The sequence below is a fragment of the Pangasianodon hypophthalmus genome, chromosome 4 (genome assembly GCF_027358585.1).
Source record: "Pangasianodon hypophthalmus isolate fPanHyp1 chromosome 4, fPanHyp1.pri, whole genome shotgun sequence".
In the NCBI taxonomy this organism is placed as follows: Eukaryota; Metazoa; Chordata; class Actinopteri; order Siluriformes; family Pangasiidae; genus Pangasianodon; species Pangasianodon hypophthalmus.
In genome coordinates this window covers 17,953,127-17,971,396 of record NC_069713.1, presented here as the reverse complement: position 1 = coordinate 17,971,396, position 18,270 = coordinate 17,953,127, and the positions used below count along the sequence as shown (strand labels likewise).

The following is an 18,270-nucleotide window of genomic DNA, read 5'->3' as shown; positions in this document are numbered from 1 at the left end:
TGTGTGTGTGCACTGAGCTAGGTCTTATTCAGCTGTAATACAACATGAGTCCCATTCCAGTGAAAAGTATAATACAGCATAAACATTTCTATATTCTTTGTGTCCTGAAAGCTGTACTTCTACACAAATTTCTACTTTTTTTGCACTACACTCTAGTATGCCTTCCACTCCAAGTAAGGCCTTCCTAATCTGCTGAGGCGTAGAATCAGGCGTGTTAAATGAAGTAGAAATATAATTAGGCCTGTTTAACTAAAAATCCCATTCGTTTTATTCTATAGGATTAGGTGACGCTTTCCATTTGAGAGCTGGTGTTCATTTAGCCAGTCAGTTCCTCGCTCTGTACAGGGTTATTATTTCATACATTATTCATTAGTCTCCAAACTGTTTTATTAATATTCTCTATTGTGAAAAAGCTGTGTCATCTTTAAATCTGCTCTTTCCATGAATATCTATCATTCTCATCAAGTTTTGATTCAAAAGATCTTAACTTGTTTACTAATAAATTGACTATTACACTCTTAAAGCTCAATTTTACAGTTTATATTAACTGTATTCAACCAAAACGCTTGACATGGAATGAGCAGAATCTCACTAAAGATCATCTAAAATGTTCAAATAATGTATATACTTGTAAGATTTGTGCTTGTTAACTTAAACTAGGTAAATGATACATGATTATATTACATCATGATGCACTTTTCTGAGAAAGTGGAGGGAGAGACAGGGGAGAGACAGTAATGCCATCCCTCCCACCCCGAGAGCACGGCCAATTTTGCTCTCTAGGACTCCCAGCCAGGGATGTGGAATTGCCAGGATTCAAACTAGCAATGTCTCAACAATAGGACTAACACTTTTCTGTTATGCCACTTGAGCGGCAACTCCTGTTTTGCTCGCAAAATTCAATCTCCCACCTGTACTGTAAATGAGATGCATATGTGCATATGTGTATAATCATGTATATATTGTGCTTGCAATTTTGGACACTTCATTAAGTGTGAAAGTAAACCTGTCTGAATGAGTGGTACATGGTAATGCACTTTAGCTTCTGTACAGCGCTACTGCGGATCCTATATAGCATAGGATGACACTGAAGAGCATCATTTATTAATGCAACCAGAGAAAGTCTAGCCCACCTAGAACTAACTGAGCAAAGACCATTGTCATTGTTCACATTGCACATGATGATAAATTTAACCTGCAGCTTTGAAATGTGCATTCAAGAAAGGCTAAACTTCAACAGAAAGAAGGTGCATATATTTGTGCAGTTGAGAGAACAAAGGGACAGTGGTTGTAACAACTGTATGCACTCACGTTTTGGCTGGAGCTGTTCTCCAGAGAACTGGAGATGTAACCCGGTAAAGGAGCTGGAGCTGAGGCCATTGCTGGGGCTACTGCTTCCACCACTACTGCAAAAATAATAATAATAATAATAATAATAATAATAATAATAACAACAACAAAAAAACAACAACAAAAAAAAATTGGAACAAGGCTGAAGGAACCTCGGACAGACAAATCAGATGAGCCAGAATCTAACCCAAGCCAAAACTATAAAAATGTGAAAAACATGGCACGATTCATAACTAGGCCGATACGTAACTACACCAAAGCATTATTGACTCATTATTTGTTCTGATGCAACACATATGTTTTGTTTTGATGCCACACATTTGATGTCTTCTCTTCAACTAAATATAGCCTAGAGTGAGACGAGGACGAGGGGTGGTGACGATAACGTGGATTAGTCCATCATATCTGATATCATGAGTCACAGTTCTAGTCTGTACGAGACAGAGGTGATACGGTTTAAAATATTCATTCTATGATATCTAGTCTAAAAATATCACAGTATTAATCAACCATTTAAAAACACACAAGACACTCTCTATGGGAGGAAGATCACAAGTTCGAATCCTGATGATGCCATGGCCATCTGTGGCTGGGAGCCAAGGAAGCAAAATCAGCCATGGTCTCTGTGTGGGAGGGAAGGTATACTCCCTTTCGCGCCACGAGAGCAGAGCAACGGGACGAATCGACGGAACGCACAGGACAAGCCTCCAATTCTGTTACGACCTGGTCTAGGTCGGGCCGCAACATACAAAGGAATAAAGGTGTGCAATACCAAGAACGTGTTTGCCTTGTATTTCATTCTCACTCTTTTTTTCCCCAAAATGGTTAAAGCTTCAGAAGCCAAAATAATAAACAAAATTCACTCTAACTATACACGAAATGAACTACCTAACCTAACCCTAAAGAAAGAAAGAAACAAAAAAAAAAAAAAACATTTGCTTCCCTCTCTCCCTAGCTAACCCAAAACCAAGAGAAAATGGCATAAATGTAAATGGCACCGACTTCCTACTAACCATGTTTACATTGTACCACAAGTGGTACAATAAACCACAAGTGGTGGTTATTGGTGTGTGTTACTTACAAGCTATATACAAATGAAACAATCAAACCCAAAGGGGCAAAGCACAAACAAGGTGAAAAACAGGCAGAGGGTCATACGCAGAAGCAATCAGCACATGTAGCAAAATTTACAAAGCAAAGGCAATGATCTGCGCAGGGATGTACACTGACGTGGTTTAAATACACATCCGGAAAAGTACATCCAACCAATCCCAAAGCACGAGGTGGGAGCAAGGCATGTAAGAGTTGTGATCTTCCAATGGCAACCTGGAAGCAGGAAGGTGTAGTTGTAGTGGGCTGGGCCTAAAAGAGGACAAGACAAAAGATACCCGTCCCACCACCGACACACGAATGACACACAGTAAAGACAGACATGGGACGTAACAATTGTTAATCACAGCGACACTAGTCAAGGCGTCTGTGAGCTCATGTATACAGAAGAGCGCAGACAGCGATTTCCTCCTCATGAGGGACGTAGCATGAGCAGCAGTTCAGAAAGGTGGGTGGCTTCACACGTCTCAGTGAAGCATGTATTAGCTTTGATAGCTGGCGCATGATACAGGACACTGGGCTGGTGGATGGGAATTGACAGGTGACCAAAAAAGGGAGGATACTGATCAGGTAAAAAATGAACGTGTAGACAGTAATAGATGAAAATAATCAGTATTTTGAAAAAGTGAAACGTTAGCATTGAGGTAGCCAATCAATCATACACTGTGATTAAACAAAGAAGCTCTCTGTGTTGGAACAGACAGCAGAGTTTATTACCAACATCAGTTAAGTACCAAGTTTATTAGGTGGGTTTTTTTTTTTTTTTGGTTGGGGGGGAAACAAAACAGCGCTTGACTTCAGCTTTTCACAACTGTAATTTGACGTCACTGCTCCATATCACAAAGTCTCATAGCTGCTGGTCATCGATTAGGGAAGAGAGCTGTGTAATGCTGGGCAAGTAGGACAGCTGAACAACAGTGATTTGGAAAATTCAGTGTTTTTCCTTCCGGCACCATTAATCAAGGATTCTGTGGTTGGGGAAAATATAATTGGCAACACATAATGAACATTTTGTAAAAAAAAAAAAAAAAAAAAAAAAAAAAAAAAAAAAAAAGGCACAGCCTGTTAAACTCTTTTCTGTGGAGCTTTCCAGTTACATTTTATCACTTGTCCAAGGGGGTTTTATCAGTTTTATCAAAAAACCCCTCGCTTCACAGTTCTGACCTAATGAGACTGACACGACACCAGGGTCCAGAGGTGTGAATTAGAGTGAAACTGTTGAGGTAAACATGTCAGTGAGTATGTGAGGTGAGGTGGTTAACCCCTCTGTTCATAGGGAGTTGTTCCAGTTGAATAGAGTTTTGTCTATACTGTCTTCTCTGTACAGAATGTGCACAAAAAATGTGCTCCTTGTCCTTTAGTTGTAGGTAAAGTGCCGAGTCCTGACCTGTGGAATTTGCCCTCTGGTCTTGGGGACATACACTTGGTACATTTTGTACAGTCTTTGCTGCAAGTCCCTCTACTTGTGTTTAGGGTCTGGTCTTCTGAAAGTTTCTGTCTGAGTGTGCTGCTGGGTTTACTTAAAAATTGTGTTTACTTAAAATCCTTCACATACTCTGCTATGTAAGAATAAAAAAACATGACAGGATGTACTGTAATATGAAGATAATCAGTGACAGGGTAATGCCATGTGGCCAAGAGTCAGTGTGGCCATTACCACAACGAACTGGATTATTTACATCACACAGCACGTCTCGAAGTGATTTATTCCTCTTACACCACAAACATTTGCCAACAATTAAAATTCTAATGTATTTAATGAATGATGCATCATACTTTTTTAACCGTTTATAGTTACATTTAATGTCGTGCGAACATCCATGAGGCAAAGTAGTTCCTGTTATCATTTATGTTACAGCAGCTATAAACAGGCATTCCCTCACCAGTGTCTCTATGAAGGTAATAAGACTAAATAAAAATTAGGGATGGGCATGAGCACTCGAGTACTCAGAAGAGAGCAATGATTGATCATTAAAACGATGAACGTGCAGTAGCTCCAATATAACCAAGATGTTCAACATGAAGGGCACACACACTGGACGGAGCGCTACTGTATGGAACAGAGCGTAGATTTTTTTGGTGTGCTGCTCACCTTCTGAAAGTGTTTATGGCTGGTTATTTAAAGTAACTACTTTCAACTTGAAAATAACGTGACGGTTATGGCAACTCTGCGGCACAACACTGGTCAAGCCATCTGCTTTCGCTTTTACACACTTCTGTCAGCCACGCAAACAGCAGTGTGCACGTACTACTATAATTACGGTAATCAGGGAATAACTTATTGATTTTGGCCAGTGAGCCTTCACATTATGACAATATATGATTCTTGTATTTTTATTATGCTGTTTTTTGTACTTTTTGTAACAAAAAACACTATAACAGTGTGTAATATTGAACAAGTGAGATACTGAAACAAGATGCATTGCAGAAGCAAAAGACATCTGTGTTACATACAATATATGAACACAGACATCAATGTAGCTCTCCCGAGTACTCGAGTAGACAAAATGACCAAAATGCTCATCCCTAACAAAAATGCAGCTTTCATGTTACAGAGAAACCAGAAATTACAAAGCCCTCTGTCCTGAACACTCTCATGTGGCACAAAACCTACGAACCATTACAAAAAGCACTGACACTGAAGACTCCTTCCATAGATGTTAAATAATCATCTCTGAAAAGATCTACTGAAAAGATCACCACATCAACTACTAATCAATTTATTATTAGAATTATGTGGATTACATGGCAAGTTTCTGTGAATGTACTGTTACTATTGAAACAATAATATATTAGAGCAAGTGCATTTATTTAAATCTGTCATTTGAATTACAGCTGCCACTTCTGTCAGAGCTGCTGTTATAGACAATGAATGGCCAATTGTGACCAATCAGACCTGAGAATTCAAATAAGGGATAATTTGTTCCATTTGCTACATTCACATAATACTGAAGTTGTATTACCTTAACATTACATTACAGTTTGTTGTGTTTTGTCCTCATTAATGGCCACCTTCTGTTCCTATTCAAACAGAAAAAAAGGCTTTACTCTCCAAGCTGGTCAGCAGATCACTTCTGTGTGTTAGACTGAGTGGTGGGAGTCAAACAGTCATCAGTGTGAGCTGCTTTCCAGTAAACTAATGACAAAACTGCTCTTCACCTTTCTGTAATAATGGATAAATGTTCATATTGCAAAGATGTCAGCTACTGAAAGAAATTTATGGAGTATGTAAAACTACACTGGTGCTGTTTTTTTTTTTTTTTGTGAAATGTGTGCACCTAAATTAAAATAGACCAATTTTTTTTTTCTTATTTTACACTTCAAAAAAAGGTTCAGCACCCTAATGGGTTTCAGTTTGTCCTCCTGTGGAACAACAACAGAGGTTCCCCTTTCACAAAAAGTTCCACACTGTCAGAAATAAAGCTACTGAACAGTAGTTTTGCCTTATCGCCAGAAAAAATACCCATAAAGGGTGCATGTTTTGGACCATCTTTTACCTAGAATAGTGCATTCTGTGTAAGTTTATTTAGCCTTTAATGTAGCGGTCCTTAAAGTCTAATCATACACTTAGTTTTAATGCATATATAAAAGGGATGAAACACGTCCCCTTGATAGCACCAGGTCAAATACAGTTTGGTTCCTTTATTTCTGAGAGTGTAAATATAACCCCTTTAGAAAGCTAAAACCACTAACCAGTTAAAGGACTCTTTTTTCTAATGGTGTACTTGTGGCATGTTTCACAAAAGCACACTGAAGTGTGAAATTTGGTGGCGGTGATGGCTCATTGCTCAAAGCTCTGAGAGAGCCTGAATGTCAGAGAGCCACTGCTGAACACTTGAGCAACACCTCAGCTGCTTGCATTATATCATGTCCCAATCGTAAAAAGGTTTGGATTAAACCGCGTCTACTAAATAAATACATATAAATACAGAATTATTACAGCATATCAACAAGTGCATGGTTTTTGGAAGAGAAAAAACAAACAAACAAACAAAAAAAAAACATTGGGACTTCCATTAAAGCATATTGGAAAAGTAAATATGAGCCAGGTCCTGAAGTGAAATTTGAACATGACATCAAATCCTGAGTGTAGCATAAGACAACAACAGGAAACAGCTACTGCAGCTTTCTGACTGGACATGTACGCTACACTCTTCACCTACGCCTAAATAAAGTTTGAAGTCACCACTCATGCTAAATTTAGCTTACAGTGTCTGTAATTAAGTGCAAATCCAAAGCAACTCGACACCAAACCAAATAGCCGGCTGCATTGTGCTCTCGCACTTCACGAGGAAACCGAGGCACACGTTGTAATAGCAAGACCACATGACTTCATGACTGCTGCTGCTGTCTATATCTGTATTACAGAACATACAGCTAATTCAGATCGTCAGATGGGAACTTAGAAGGATGACGCTGATAGTGTCTTGTACTAGTTATTTATATAGACGACATGATGCCATACCTTCTCTCATGATGTTATGCCATTATATGATCTAAAAGTGGAAGGATGTTGTTATAAAGGCATTTGGGTAGGCACAGAAGTTTATACTATGGGGTGGACAAATAATAATGTGATGTAATAACAATACATCTGGCTAACTACATTAATTCAGACAAGGGAGTCTGTGAATTCCTGAGGAAGGGGTGATTGTGTAGACACAGTCTTTATCCTCTACTGATAAAGCGCCTGATGTAGCAACAAAACATCATCAAATCACCTTTCAGCTATGAGCTGTGGTGTTCTCTCCTTGCACTGCAAAGCAAAAAAGAAATTCTGCCTGGCTAGCATCTTTATTTCTTCTTGATATGCTTAACCATAAGATGGCTGTGTACTGTGTAACAGGAGAGTTATACGACAGCTTTGCGCTGCACTTTATTTTGATTCGGAAATGATCAAGTCATCCATGCACGCTGATTAATCCGCCCCGGAAACAACATTCTACCATCAGCCTGATCATGTGTCGGCTGAACGTGTAGTGCAGCAGGCGGTGTGATTCAGACCGAGTAGCCTGTTACTGCAGTACACCATGAAGCGGATACTGTTAAACATATACACATTGGAAATATTGGAATTATGAAGTTGGGTTTATATTCTTTCTCTGGTTGTTGCATGGGCCAGTCAACTACTAATACAAAACTAAAAGCCTGGACACAAATATGATATGGATATGAGCTAGAGATTTGTTCACACATGTATCACACATCACACTCAGAAATATACAAAAAAAAGAAAAAGTGTCCATATGCAGGGGAAATTAACACTTTTTAGCAAAATGTCTTCCAATATTTTTCATACTTTATATATATATATATATATATATATATATATATATATATATATATATATATATATATATATATTTTTCTGATAGTCTTTAACAATGCCTTTGAAAAAAGAAGAACGTATTGAAATCCTTCTCCTGGCTGGATCAGGAAGCTCTCGAAAGGTTGCGATGAACTTTAACAGGAAACATGGTAAGCAAATCACACACGACACTGCTGCCAAACTTATTAACAAATTCAAAAAGACTGGACGTGTTGCAGACCAACCCAGGCGCGGACGTCCACGAACATCACTGACGAAGGCACAACCCACATGGTGCACTGGCATACACAGTCCCCTCTGAAGACTTTTGGGACACCCTGTATATTGATTTCTCACTGTTAATACCACTTAGCATCATGAGGGTCTGCAGCTGCAGCGTTATTGCTCTTAATGACATGATGACAGTGAAGACCACCATCAACTCCTTTCATGTGTTATTGTTATAGTGGCTATAGCTATATATAGCTATCTACAGCTCTAACTGAGCTTAGTGTTTCACTGAATGGGTTTAAAAATGACACCAGCCACACAATGTGTGTCTGATTCGGAGATGAATTAAAACAAAAAAGATGCTGTTTACATGACATAAAATGTTGTTTTTTTTCTGTGTAAATGCTTTCAGGGGGAAAAAAGGATCTGATAGGTTGAATTGAATGTGTGGCTGTATTTTACCAGATGGATGAATCTGAATAAAAAAAAAAACCTGAATCATCAGTGCTGTGATGTTAAGGGGGTTTGGGGAGGTTTCCTCACACTAAAAGTGTCCCATGTGCTTGTAAACAGTTCACACACTCACTATTAGAGCATATTTATAACCTTAGATAATAAAATAAAGTTACAAATGTAAAACCTCCCATTAAACAGACTGTTGGAGAAAAGAGCTGTGTCCTGAGGGTAAGCTAAGCTTAGCTGAACTGCAGGTCAGAAGAGAAAGCTGGCTTTCATGACTCATTACTCCACAGCAGAGAGCACAACTCGCCTGAGAGGGATGAGAGAGGAGAGGAGAGGAGAGCAGGATCAGACCTCAGCTTTCTCTTCCGGATAAACAAGTAATAAAACAGCATGGCAGCTCTGCCAACTCCAACTAGCTGTGCTTCCACACTCACTAAAGAGTCGTGAAGAAGATCAGAGATCCTACAGGTACCAACTCACATCAACCAGCTCTCCTTTTCCCTTTCCCTTTCTCTCTCTCTCTCTCTCTCTCTCTCCACGCACACGCGCGCGCGCACACGAACACACACCGCTTACCACCACTACTCTGATGCGATGGAAAATTGGAGTCAGAGTCAAAATAAAACATTTAAAACCCCATCTAACCCGGAATACTAAGTAAGCCGAATAGATCAGTGCGACAACAAAGTGCACACACGTGTAAAACCAGAACTTTTACAACTTCTCCCAGTTCCATCAACAGAGTTTGCGAAGAGTCCGAGTTAGGACATGAAACACTATTTAGCTGGAGAGAGGCACAGCGTTGTTTTTCCCATCCGCAATCCAACAAACCCAGCCTTCTGAGCTTGGATTGGCTAGTCATGTCCCACCTCCTGCACTGTGATTGGCTGTTTCTTTACTGTCCAATCAATGGAACGCATCTAACCTCGAAGTGCTAGTCAAGCTTTAACGAGGAGGCGGGATTTGTCAGAATACAGGTGGGGAAAAAACGCGTAGGCACAATGTTGTTACCAGGAAATAGCTCGGGCCTATCTGAAAGACTGCTCTCAAGTGGCCAATTTAATCAGGACCCTAAACTCAGCAGGCCAAGAATATAAAACAAAAGCTCGTATAAAGAACACAACGTGAACCGGACGCCAGTTGTCGCTTGCTAGCGCATGTACTCACCCGATAAGTGCAATTGTCCGCTGTTGAAATGGCCAGACTGTTTAGCACCGCCGCAGGAAGCGCTCTGCCCGAGTCATGTGACCGCGCTCAGCGCCCTGATTGGCTGCTTGTCAAGTCGGCCACTCCGACAATTTAAAGGAGTTGTATTTTTGATCGGACTATAAATAAGTGTCAGTATGGAGTCAAATCAAATTCAGACCCAGAACTTACTGCTGCTTAAAGACGAACGTCTAAGTCATGTCTGTTACTGAGAATGAAAAGTTTGACTATAATGGATAATGAATTCCCCAGTTGCAAAATTAGAATTTTTATTACACTACCAGTTCAAAGTTCAAACAGTAAGAGTTTGTGTCTTACATGCAGAAGTAACCCAGGCTGGGTGTGGGTTATATCCAGGCCTTAGTGGAGAACAGTGGCTAAGTTCTCCTGAATTCACACAACCTGAATTTTTACAGCCACATGAATATAAGATGATTCATTTGAAATTTTGGTTCCAGTGAATCTGATGACATCAAAAAACCAAAGCCAACAATGTGGGAGTGGTGCTATTCAGATGTGTTATTATTAATATCAGTATTAATATCATGAAACTTTGACTAAAACAAATTTACAGTTGTGTGCCAGTCCTAAGGGTTTAGTTAAGTAATCTATTAATTAATTTTTTTGTTTTGTTTGGTTTTGTTTTTTAGTATTCCTAGTTTGTCAGTTTTGGCATGAAAATGATATCAGCATTTCTTTTGAATCTTTTCTGGTAAAGATACATGACACAGTATAACCTTTAAAAATAGCTAAATAAACACATTAAACACATTAAATACAGAAATACATACAACAGTTAATGGTTATCTTGCCTGAAAAACTACAATTTTGGAATGAAAGCTTTTCTCTATAAAGCAGCGTGAAGCTGTATTATATTATCATCATTATTATTATCTTCATCAAGCCATGGCATGATTTACATTCCTAACCAGTTAATGTGCCAGAGTTCAGCTCTGCTTGCTGTTTACATAAACCAAAGGTAGCATAGCCCTGCTCTACTGCATTACATTACACACCCAAGCAAATGGTTCAACAGAGGACAGTCTTAGGGTACTAGGTCTCATAAAAGTGACAACTGGGAAGCCATAAAGTTTAAGTTCCTCTGACTACAGCACACTCTGCCCTGCTTTACCCAGTGTCAGTTTATTTCTCTCAGATGCGAAGCAGCTGGTTAACATTAAGGACTTTTACACAAAGCAAATCACTGGATTTCTATTGTGGGCTATGGCTTATGCCACTTTAAACACACACACACGCAAACACATACACAAAATGGTCAGTAGAACATTATAGTCAGTAGTTTATTGGTCTCAGAGAGAGTCAAGCTATGCTTGATCAGAGAACAGAGGCAGTCGTAGTGACTGCCAGTTGCACTACTACTGCTCAAATATGTCCATGAAGTATTTTGTATTTCCTGAATAACACAGGATCTGGGCAACACCCTGACACTGCTTTCTTTCACTTGTACTTGCGCACAGTTCAGCTTATTGTGATGTTTTTTTAAATAAACAAATCATAAGATATTTTAGAAGGTGTTAATGGGCTGTCTCATTGCCATTACTGACTTCCTTCCTGTCTTAGCTTTGAGGCTGTGCAGAGCTGCTGTGTCATGACTAAAGGCACACTTTGGCTTTGACTTGCTTTGTATACTATGCAATTGTGCATGTAAATGAATTATGTTTGTAGTTAATTATTTCGCAGTATTTTAGTTACTGGCCCATTTTACATACACCGCTCTTTGTATATCTAAATTTCTCGTTTCTAAGGGAACAAATGCAGGTGCAATGATGTATCAGCAGGCAATGTGGAAGCAAAACCATAATTTTGACCTCAAAGTGAAACAGATAAAACAAAAATAAAGAACTGTGATGCAGTGGAGTGGTCAGAATCCTGATGTTATCAGGGAAGATCTCACCAACTAGCAGTTCCTATGTGATACCTCTGTATACTATAAATGTATGCTGAACAAAGCTCAGGAAAATGTAAATATTCAGAACTATTTTACTGTGATATATGAGATTGGTGTTCTTCACCCAGTGCATGGGTCTTTGACCAGAATTCCTTATGCGTAAACAAGGGAAAATTATAACAGTGGTGTTTTACCTCAATCTACCACACACTACTGAATACTTTGATTTCTCTTCACACGGGCGCAGCTCCAGGGTCCTCGGTTCAATCCTGACCTCAGATTATTGGCTGTGCAGAGTCTTGCATGTTCTCCCTGTGTCCTAAGGTTTCCTTGCTCCTCCCAAAACATGCAGGAATGCATTAAATTTTCCCCTTGGTGTGAATGAGAGTGTGAGTGTATGACTGTGTGTGTGTGTGTGTGTATATGGTGCCCTGCATTGGACTGGTGTCCCATCGAGGGTGTATTCCCACCTCGCACCTAGTGTTCCCAGGATATGCTCCGGATCCACCACATCCCTGACCAGGATAAAGCAGTTACTGAAGATGAATGAAGGGTTGATGCTGTCACAAAAAGTATACTATATGGCCAAAAGTATGTGGACACCTGACCATCATACCCATATGTCAGCCTTCCCCAAACTATCACCAAAATGTTGGAAGCACACAATTTTATGGAATGTCTTTGAAATTAGCTTTAAAACTTCCCTTCACTAGAATTAAGGAGTCTAGCCCACTCCTGTTCCAGCATGATAATGCCCATGTGCACAAAATGAGGTCCATGAATACATGGTTTTCCAAGGTTGGTGTGGAAGAATTCGAGTGGCCTGCACAGAGCCCTGACCCCAACCCCATTGAACACCTTTGGGATGAAGTGGAATGTTGACTGCACCCCAGACATCCATGCCTGACCTCAGTGCCTGACCTCACTAATGCTCTTGCACTGAATGAGAAAAAATCCCCACAGCCATGCTCCAAAATCTAGTGGAAAGCCATCGCAGAAGAGTGGAGGTTATTATAACAGCAAAGGGGGACTAAATATGGAATGGGATGCTCAACAAGCACATATGTGTGTGATGGTCAGGTGTCCACACTCTTATGGCAATATAATGTATCATAGATGATCTTGCAATTGTATTTTAATTGTAATACACATTATACAGTATATAAAAGGACAAGTTTTAAAAAGATCATCATTGGTAAGGTGATGATGGATCCAGAGCCTACTCTGGGAACTCTGGCCACTATGGATTCTTACACCTGTCCATCACAGGTCACCAAGCACACACACATTCCTACACTTGACACAGACAGACCCCGAGCTCAAGATCGAACCAGGGCTGCTGAGACTGTGTGGTGGCCACGCAGTGCTGCCCACATAAAATATTATGAACAGGAAACAAGGTTTATAGAAACCTGGCTGCTGCAAAAAGCCATGCAGTTTCTGTTTGCTGTGGATATATGAAAGGCTTGTTGTTACCTACAGAACAAGGTGCTCATTTAATTTAAAAGCAGATTCCGAGCAGTCATCTGGGATCCTGATGGAATAATAACCCAGCAAAGCTGCTCACTTTACTTTATATTAGATAAATAAATGATAGATTTGAAGTTTAAGCAATAACTTAGAATCCCCAGTGTATTTATTAAATGGGAAATGCCAATAAAAAAAATTGTATGTAGTATTTTTTTCTTCAAATATTACTCCTTATACAGTATATACTTATTCTGGGGTCCCTGGAGGACTAGTGGTTGGGCCACAGCGCACTCACTGCTGAGGCCTGGGTTCGATTCCCAGCCAGGGAACCGACCCCAGCCACTGAGATTGTGTGCAACAGTGCGCCCTCAGTGCTAGTTCCAAGCCTGGATAAAATCGGCGAGTGCTGCGTCAGGAAGGGCATCCGGCGTGAAAACTGTGCCAAATCAAATACGCGGACCAATGATCTGCTATGGGGACCCCTAACAGGAACAGCAGAAAGAGGAACAACAACAACAACAGTATATACTTATTCTGAATTTAATAAGGGTGTTTTACACTTATTAACATTTGTCTGTCTAGCCTAATAGGGTACAGACTTAAGTCTTACAGGTATAATACAGTGCTGATATAGTCTTCCAGCCTCTGCTGCAGTGTTTAGCATTTTAACATCACATGCTGTACACAGACTTGGTAACCTTCAGGCAACTTGACTGGGTAATCAGTAGTAATGATATAAAAGTGGAAATGATATAACGGCCTTGTCCAAACATAAAATGCATCAATCATAGATAATGCAATATAGATCACTTCAGATCACCAATTAAACTTAATTATGATTCAATTTGATTCAAGTCTCATTTGTTAGTTACTCCGAGCTTTGTTTCTGGTGTTTATTCTGCAGGATGTGTGCAAATAAGTTTAATAAATTGCAAACTGAAATAAATATGAAAAATCACCCATTTTTTGCATTTATACAGTTTATTGTTCAATCTAAAAAATAACAAGACAAAATTGAATAATCACAGAGAAAGCACAAATCAGAATGGCCTAAAGTTCATGCCCTTAGCCAAAAGACCACGAACAAAGGGAAACCCAGGACTCTGGCACAAAACACTGGGGCTAATGTATGCAGTTTTAAGTGGTATTTGTTGCAAGTCTCTTACATAATGGATGGTGGTACGGTATTTTCAAAATGCTGAAAACATGAGTAGGCTTAGTGTAGATTTTGTACACTAAAGTTGACATACAGATGAGTAATGTGTACGTACTTGCGCCTAAAGATATAAAATCCCTATATGATGTGACCCCTCTGTCAGGCAGGTGTCCCCACATGGTACAGATTATGACAAAGACAAGAACAATGTCTAGTGCAAAATGTGTTGGAATAGAAGACACAAATAGGGGACCACTGGACTTTTGTAGTGCAAGTAGTGTCAGAAATTGACCTCACAATTTTTTTTTTAGCCACACAGGAGTACCAGAAGTCCAGTTATGTCAAAACCATAACGAATATTTCAACACTGTAATACATAGTATTACTGCAAAAACTAACAATATTGTCTTGCATATTACAAATTACAATAGAGTTTACAAGATCAATTGAATTGTTTTACTTTACAACATTGTTTTTCGTCTTCTTCATATACTTATCATTTTGATTATTTACAAAGGAAATCTAAAGAATGTATTTGCACAAAAGAAGTATAAATATGTGTACTTCCCTTTTATATGTTACAGTTTACGAAAAACATATTTTACAAAATAGTTTACCATGTACATTATTAAGCCCCTTTTGAAATACCACCAAACAGCTCACATGAGATATTACTACATCATGTGTATTTCCACTGTGATAAGCAAGCCATCAAGCTTTTTGATGTGGTCCGTCCAAGTGAATTGCACCAGGTTATTATATTTCATGAATGAATGCCCTCGTTTGCTTTGCTGTGGAAACACTAATCAGCTCATTACACAGTGTCCAAGCCCAGTGGAAGCAGATTATTAACTGTCCTTAAAGACAGTTAAAGCACATTTATTTAGAGAGAACCCTTGAGCAATTTTTGATGTGAGAACTTTAGGGCAGCCAGTATACTGGGTGTTGACTATTTTAAATGCCTTTCAGGGGCACTGTTTAATAACCCTTGTAAGGACTGCGAAATTGTTTAAGAGTAGCCCAGATCTCAGTGACCAGCTTCAATACAGGCACATGGCATTGTCTGATTCCAACCTATCAGTTCTCACTTGTATAGGATAGTTATTCAGGCTTGGTTTGGTACCTTCTTGAACAATGGATTTCTAGCTGACCAACAATTTATTGACTTTTCCTATGAGTTCTGCTCTAGGTATTCATCAATCATGTTAAGGTTGTTGAGCCAGTCATCATTGGAACCCACTAAAGTGTCTATGAAGTCCACCTCGCCTCCTCCAACTCCTCCAGCTCCCACAGGTCCTTGAGGTCCTACAGCCATGCTTCCATTGGTCTGGTGCTGGGGTGGATAGTCATAGGAGGGTAGTTTACTTCCTGGATTTTGTCCAGAACTGTAGCCTCGTGTCAGACTGTGTTTGTCCCCTGAGGGATAGCTTGGGGGTGCCATGCCATGAGCTGGGTCCATCATAGCTGGAGCTCCAGGCTTCATGATGTCCATGGCAGTCAGAGGATCCCGCATCCTAAGGCTCTGCTGGCTCATGGAGGGAAGAGTTTGCCCAGGGGGTATCTTTTGCATGTGTCTGCTTACCATGCCTGGAGCTAGCTGGTTTGGTGGCGGTCGAGCAGCAGCAAAGTTGGCTGGCATACCTGGTCTCTGTGGGAACTGAGGTGCTCCACAGCCCGAAGGTGCTCCTCCACTGGGGAAGAGGTGCTGGTGGTTCACAGGGTCCATGTGTGGGTGTGTCCCTTGTTGGCTCTGCCACAGCTGGGATTGTGAGTGTGGTTGCTGTTGAGAGGCACACATCATGCGTGGAGGAAGAGTGGCAACTTGATGCAATGCTTGCCGGAGGTGGTTAGTTGGACCCCCTCCCAAACTTGGTCCAGGCATCCCCGGTCGAGCTACAACATGTCCTGGGTGGGCAGACTGTCTTGGAGGACCTCCCACCCCCATCAAGCTCTGGCTTGGGCGCATGGGCATCCCTAAGTCTTGTGAGGAATGGTAGAATGGTTGCTTGGGGCCAGCTGCACCCATGTAGGGACCAGAGTGGCCCACCTGGGATAAGGATCCAGGGGGAAGATTCATGCGATTGGGTAGTATGGAGCCACTCTGGGATATCATGACGGGGTTGGGATGCTGGGGTACACCCATAGGGTAACCACCACATTCAGGGGGTATAGTTCTACCTGGACCTGTGAGACAAAACAGAGCAAATCTTGAGGAACTGTTTCCTTGCCTTCTTTTTCACATTAGCAGCACAATTTTAAGTAAAAAATGAAAAAAATTATGAGACAGTTTTGGTAGTAATGACTACCATATGTGAGCATGTTGTATCACTACCTTGAAATGGTGCCACCTGCTGGCAATCTGGCATCTGTCCCCCATTCATTTGCTCTATCTGCCTTTGCTTTTCCTGCACAAGACAGAAAATATTACTGATACAGTCAAAAAACTGGGCAAAAGCAGATGCTATGTGGTCACACAATTCTAACAATTTGGACTAAAGCAGTAAGAGTGGAATAATGGTTTAACATATCAGATCATTAGAATCTGAGCATAATGTTCAGCAAATGCTGGAAGCAGATCTATGCAACCACAATACTGAAAGTCATTGGTTACAAGAGTAATTGGTTACAGAAAATCCACTGTTGTTTCAGTATTGGGTTTTTGCACTGACCTGCTTCCTCATTAGTTGAGTCCTCAGCAGCATGTTGTAGTTACTGGCCTGCCCTGGACGAGGCCCTGCAGAGGGGTCTTGAAGATGCGGCACCATCCCTACATTCTGTTCCTGCGTGAGAGTGAGAGAGAGAGAGATTCAGCTTACATTCCATTTCCATACTTGGTTATCAGTCTCACAGGGAAACATCTGATAATGTCTAAAGTATGCACGCTCTGATGGCAGAATTAAAATACAGTGTCTATCACACTCTCCTTGCTCATTTCATTTTCTAAAGGCAATCATGTACAAATGTAGTTTATATCTGAGCTCATATCTGAAAAAGAATTGCCTATGATCAAGAGCTCTGTTCTTGCCACTACACAACACCTCAATCATGTATGTATGTTCATCATAGCCTTCTTCTCCCAGCTGCTTGGGCCACAAATATCTGTAAATAACCACAGAGGATTCAAACCAGCCCCCATTTCCCAGAGCAGTAGACTGTTGTTTGAATTGGCTCTGCTTGAATGCTGCACCCATCCAGTCTTCCAGTCTGAGCAGGCATTCCCATATTCCCATACTCTGATTCCCACAACTAAACAAACAAACTCCCACCACAACCCTTAACTATCCTGCTATGCCTGATCTAGGCTGGCTAACCATAGTCATAGCCTAACCCTGAACAATTAAAATTACATTAAATTTGATCTCTAACAAATCTTACATTCTTAATTAATAGCAAAAATGAGTATGAACGTCAACACCATGCATGTTATCTTTCAAGGTGCTAACATGGCCTTGTGTGTATATGAGTGTGTGCTGGGGGTAGGGGTTGTGTTGCTCTACTGGTGAAATGAATGGCCTGCGTCTGCAGCACCACTGCTGATAATTGCTATTGATCTTACACCTCACTCCTGGCAATATGCAGCTACAACAAAGAACGGACAAATCCTCTTGTTAGAGTAATGGCTACCAACCAAGACCTGAAGACTGCAATTTCAATCAAGCAGAAGCCATTTAAGCAGCTACTTATAGATATTTATTTGTCTAGGTTACAAGAGATTGTCATATGGGCTTCACTTTAAGTTCTATTAAATACATAGTGCAATATAGTGATGTTTCTGCTTCTGCAAGAAATATGCAATTTATTCCTGAATGAACACTAGATGGCATTAGGTGCACCCTTTCAAACAAATACAGCACATGCTTTGGAAGCTAATGTTTCCAGATTACATGGTTTACCACCCACTTAGGCTTTTTGCAATCATATTTGGTTTATAAAAAAAAGAATTTGGCATTTGGCCGGAAGAGACATTTGGCAATCCTGTACCTGACATCACCAAAAAACAGAGTTTCTTCAGCAATCAACCCACATTACACATTTATATGTGAGAGGGATTTTGGCATACCTCAGAGA

At 40.3% G+C, this 18,270-nt stretch overlaps 2 protein-coding genes across 4 annotated transcripts in view; both read right to left on the bottom strand.

Moving 5' to 3' along the window:
- Positions 1-9,753, bottom strand: part of mtm1 (myotubularin 1) — a 28,441-nt gene extending 18,688 nt beyond the window's left edge. Inside the window, exons 1-2 of one of the 3 annotated variants that reach the window (XM_026936037.3) lie at positions 9,629-9,753; positions 1,312-1,403 (exon numbers count right to left, since the gene is read on the bottom strand). In XM_026936037.3, coding sequence (XP_026791838.1) covers positions 1,312-1,380 — 69 coding nt within the window. In that variant the 5' untranslated portion in view covers positions 1,381-1,403; positions 9,629-9,753. Of the gene's footprint in view, positions 1-1,311; positions 1,407-9,628 lie in introns of all 3 variants that reach the window. The other 2 variants (XM_026936036.3, XM_026936038.3) reach the window with 2 other exon arrangements.
- A 3,489-nt stretch (positions 9,754-13,242) lies between these two features.
- Positions 13,243-18,270, bottom strand: part of si:ch73-211e3.1 (mastermind-like domain-containing protein 1) — a 67,512-nt gene continuing 62,484 nt past the window's right edge. Inside the window, exons 3-5 of the mRNA XM_026936021.3 lie at positions 16,872-16,982; positions 16,535-16,607; positions 13,243-16,386 (exon numbers count right to left, since the gene is read on the bottom strand). Of these exons, the coding sequence (XP_026791822.1) occupies positions 15,374-16,386; positions 16,535-16,607; positions 16,872-16,982 (1,197 nt within the window). The 3' untranslated portion in view covers positions 13,243-15,373. The remainder of the gene's footprint in view (positions 16,387-16,534; positions 16,608-16,871; positions 16,983-18,270) is intronic.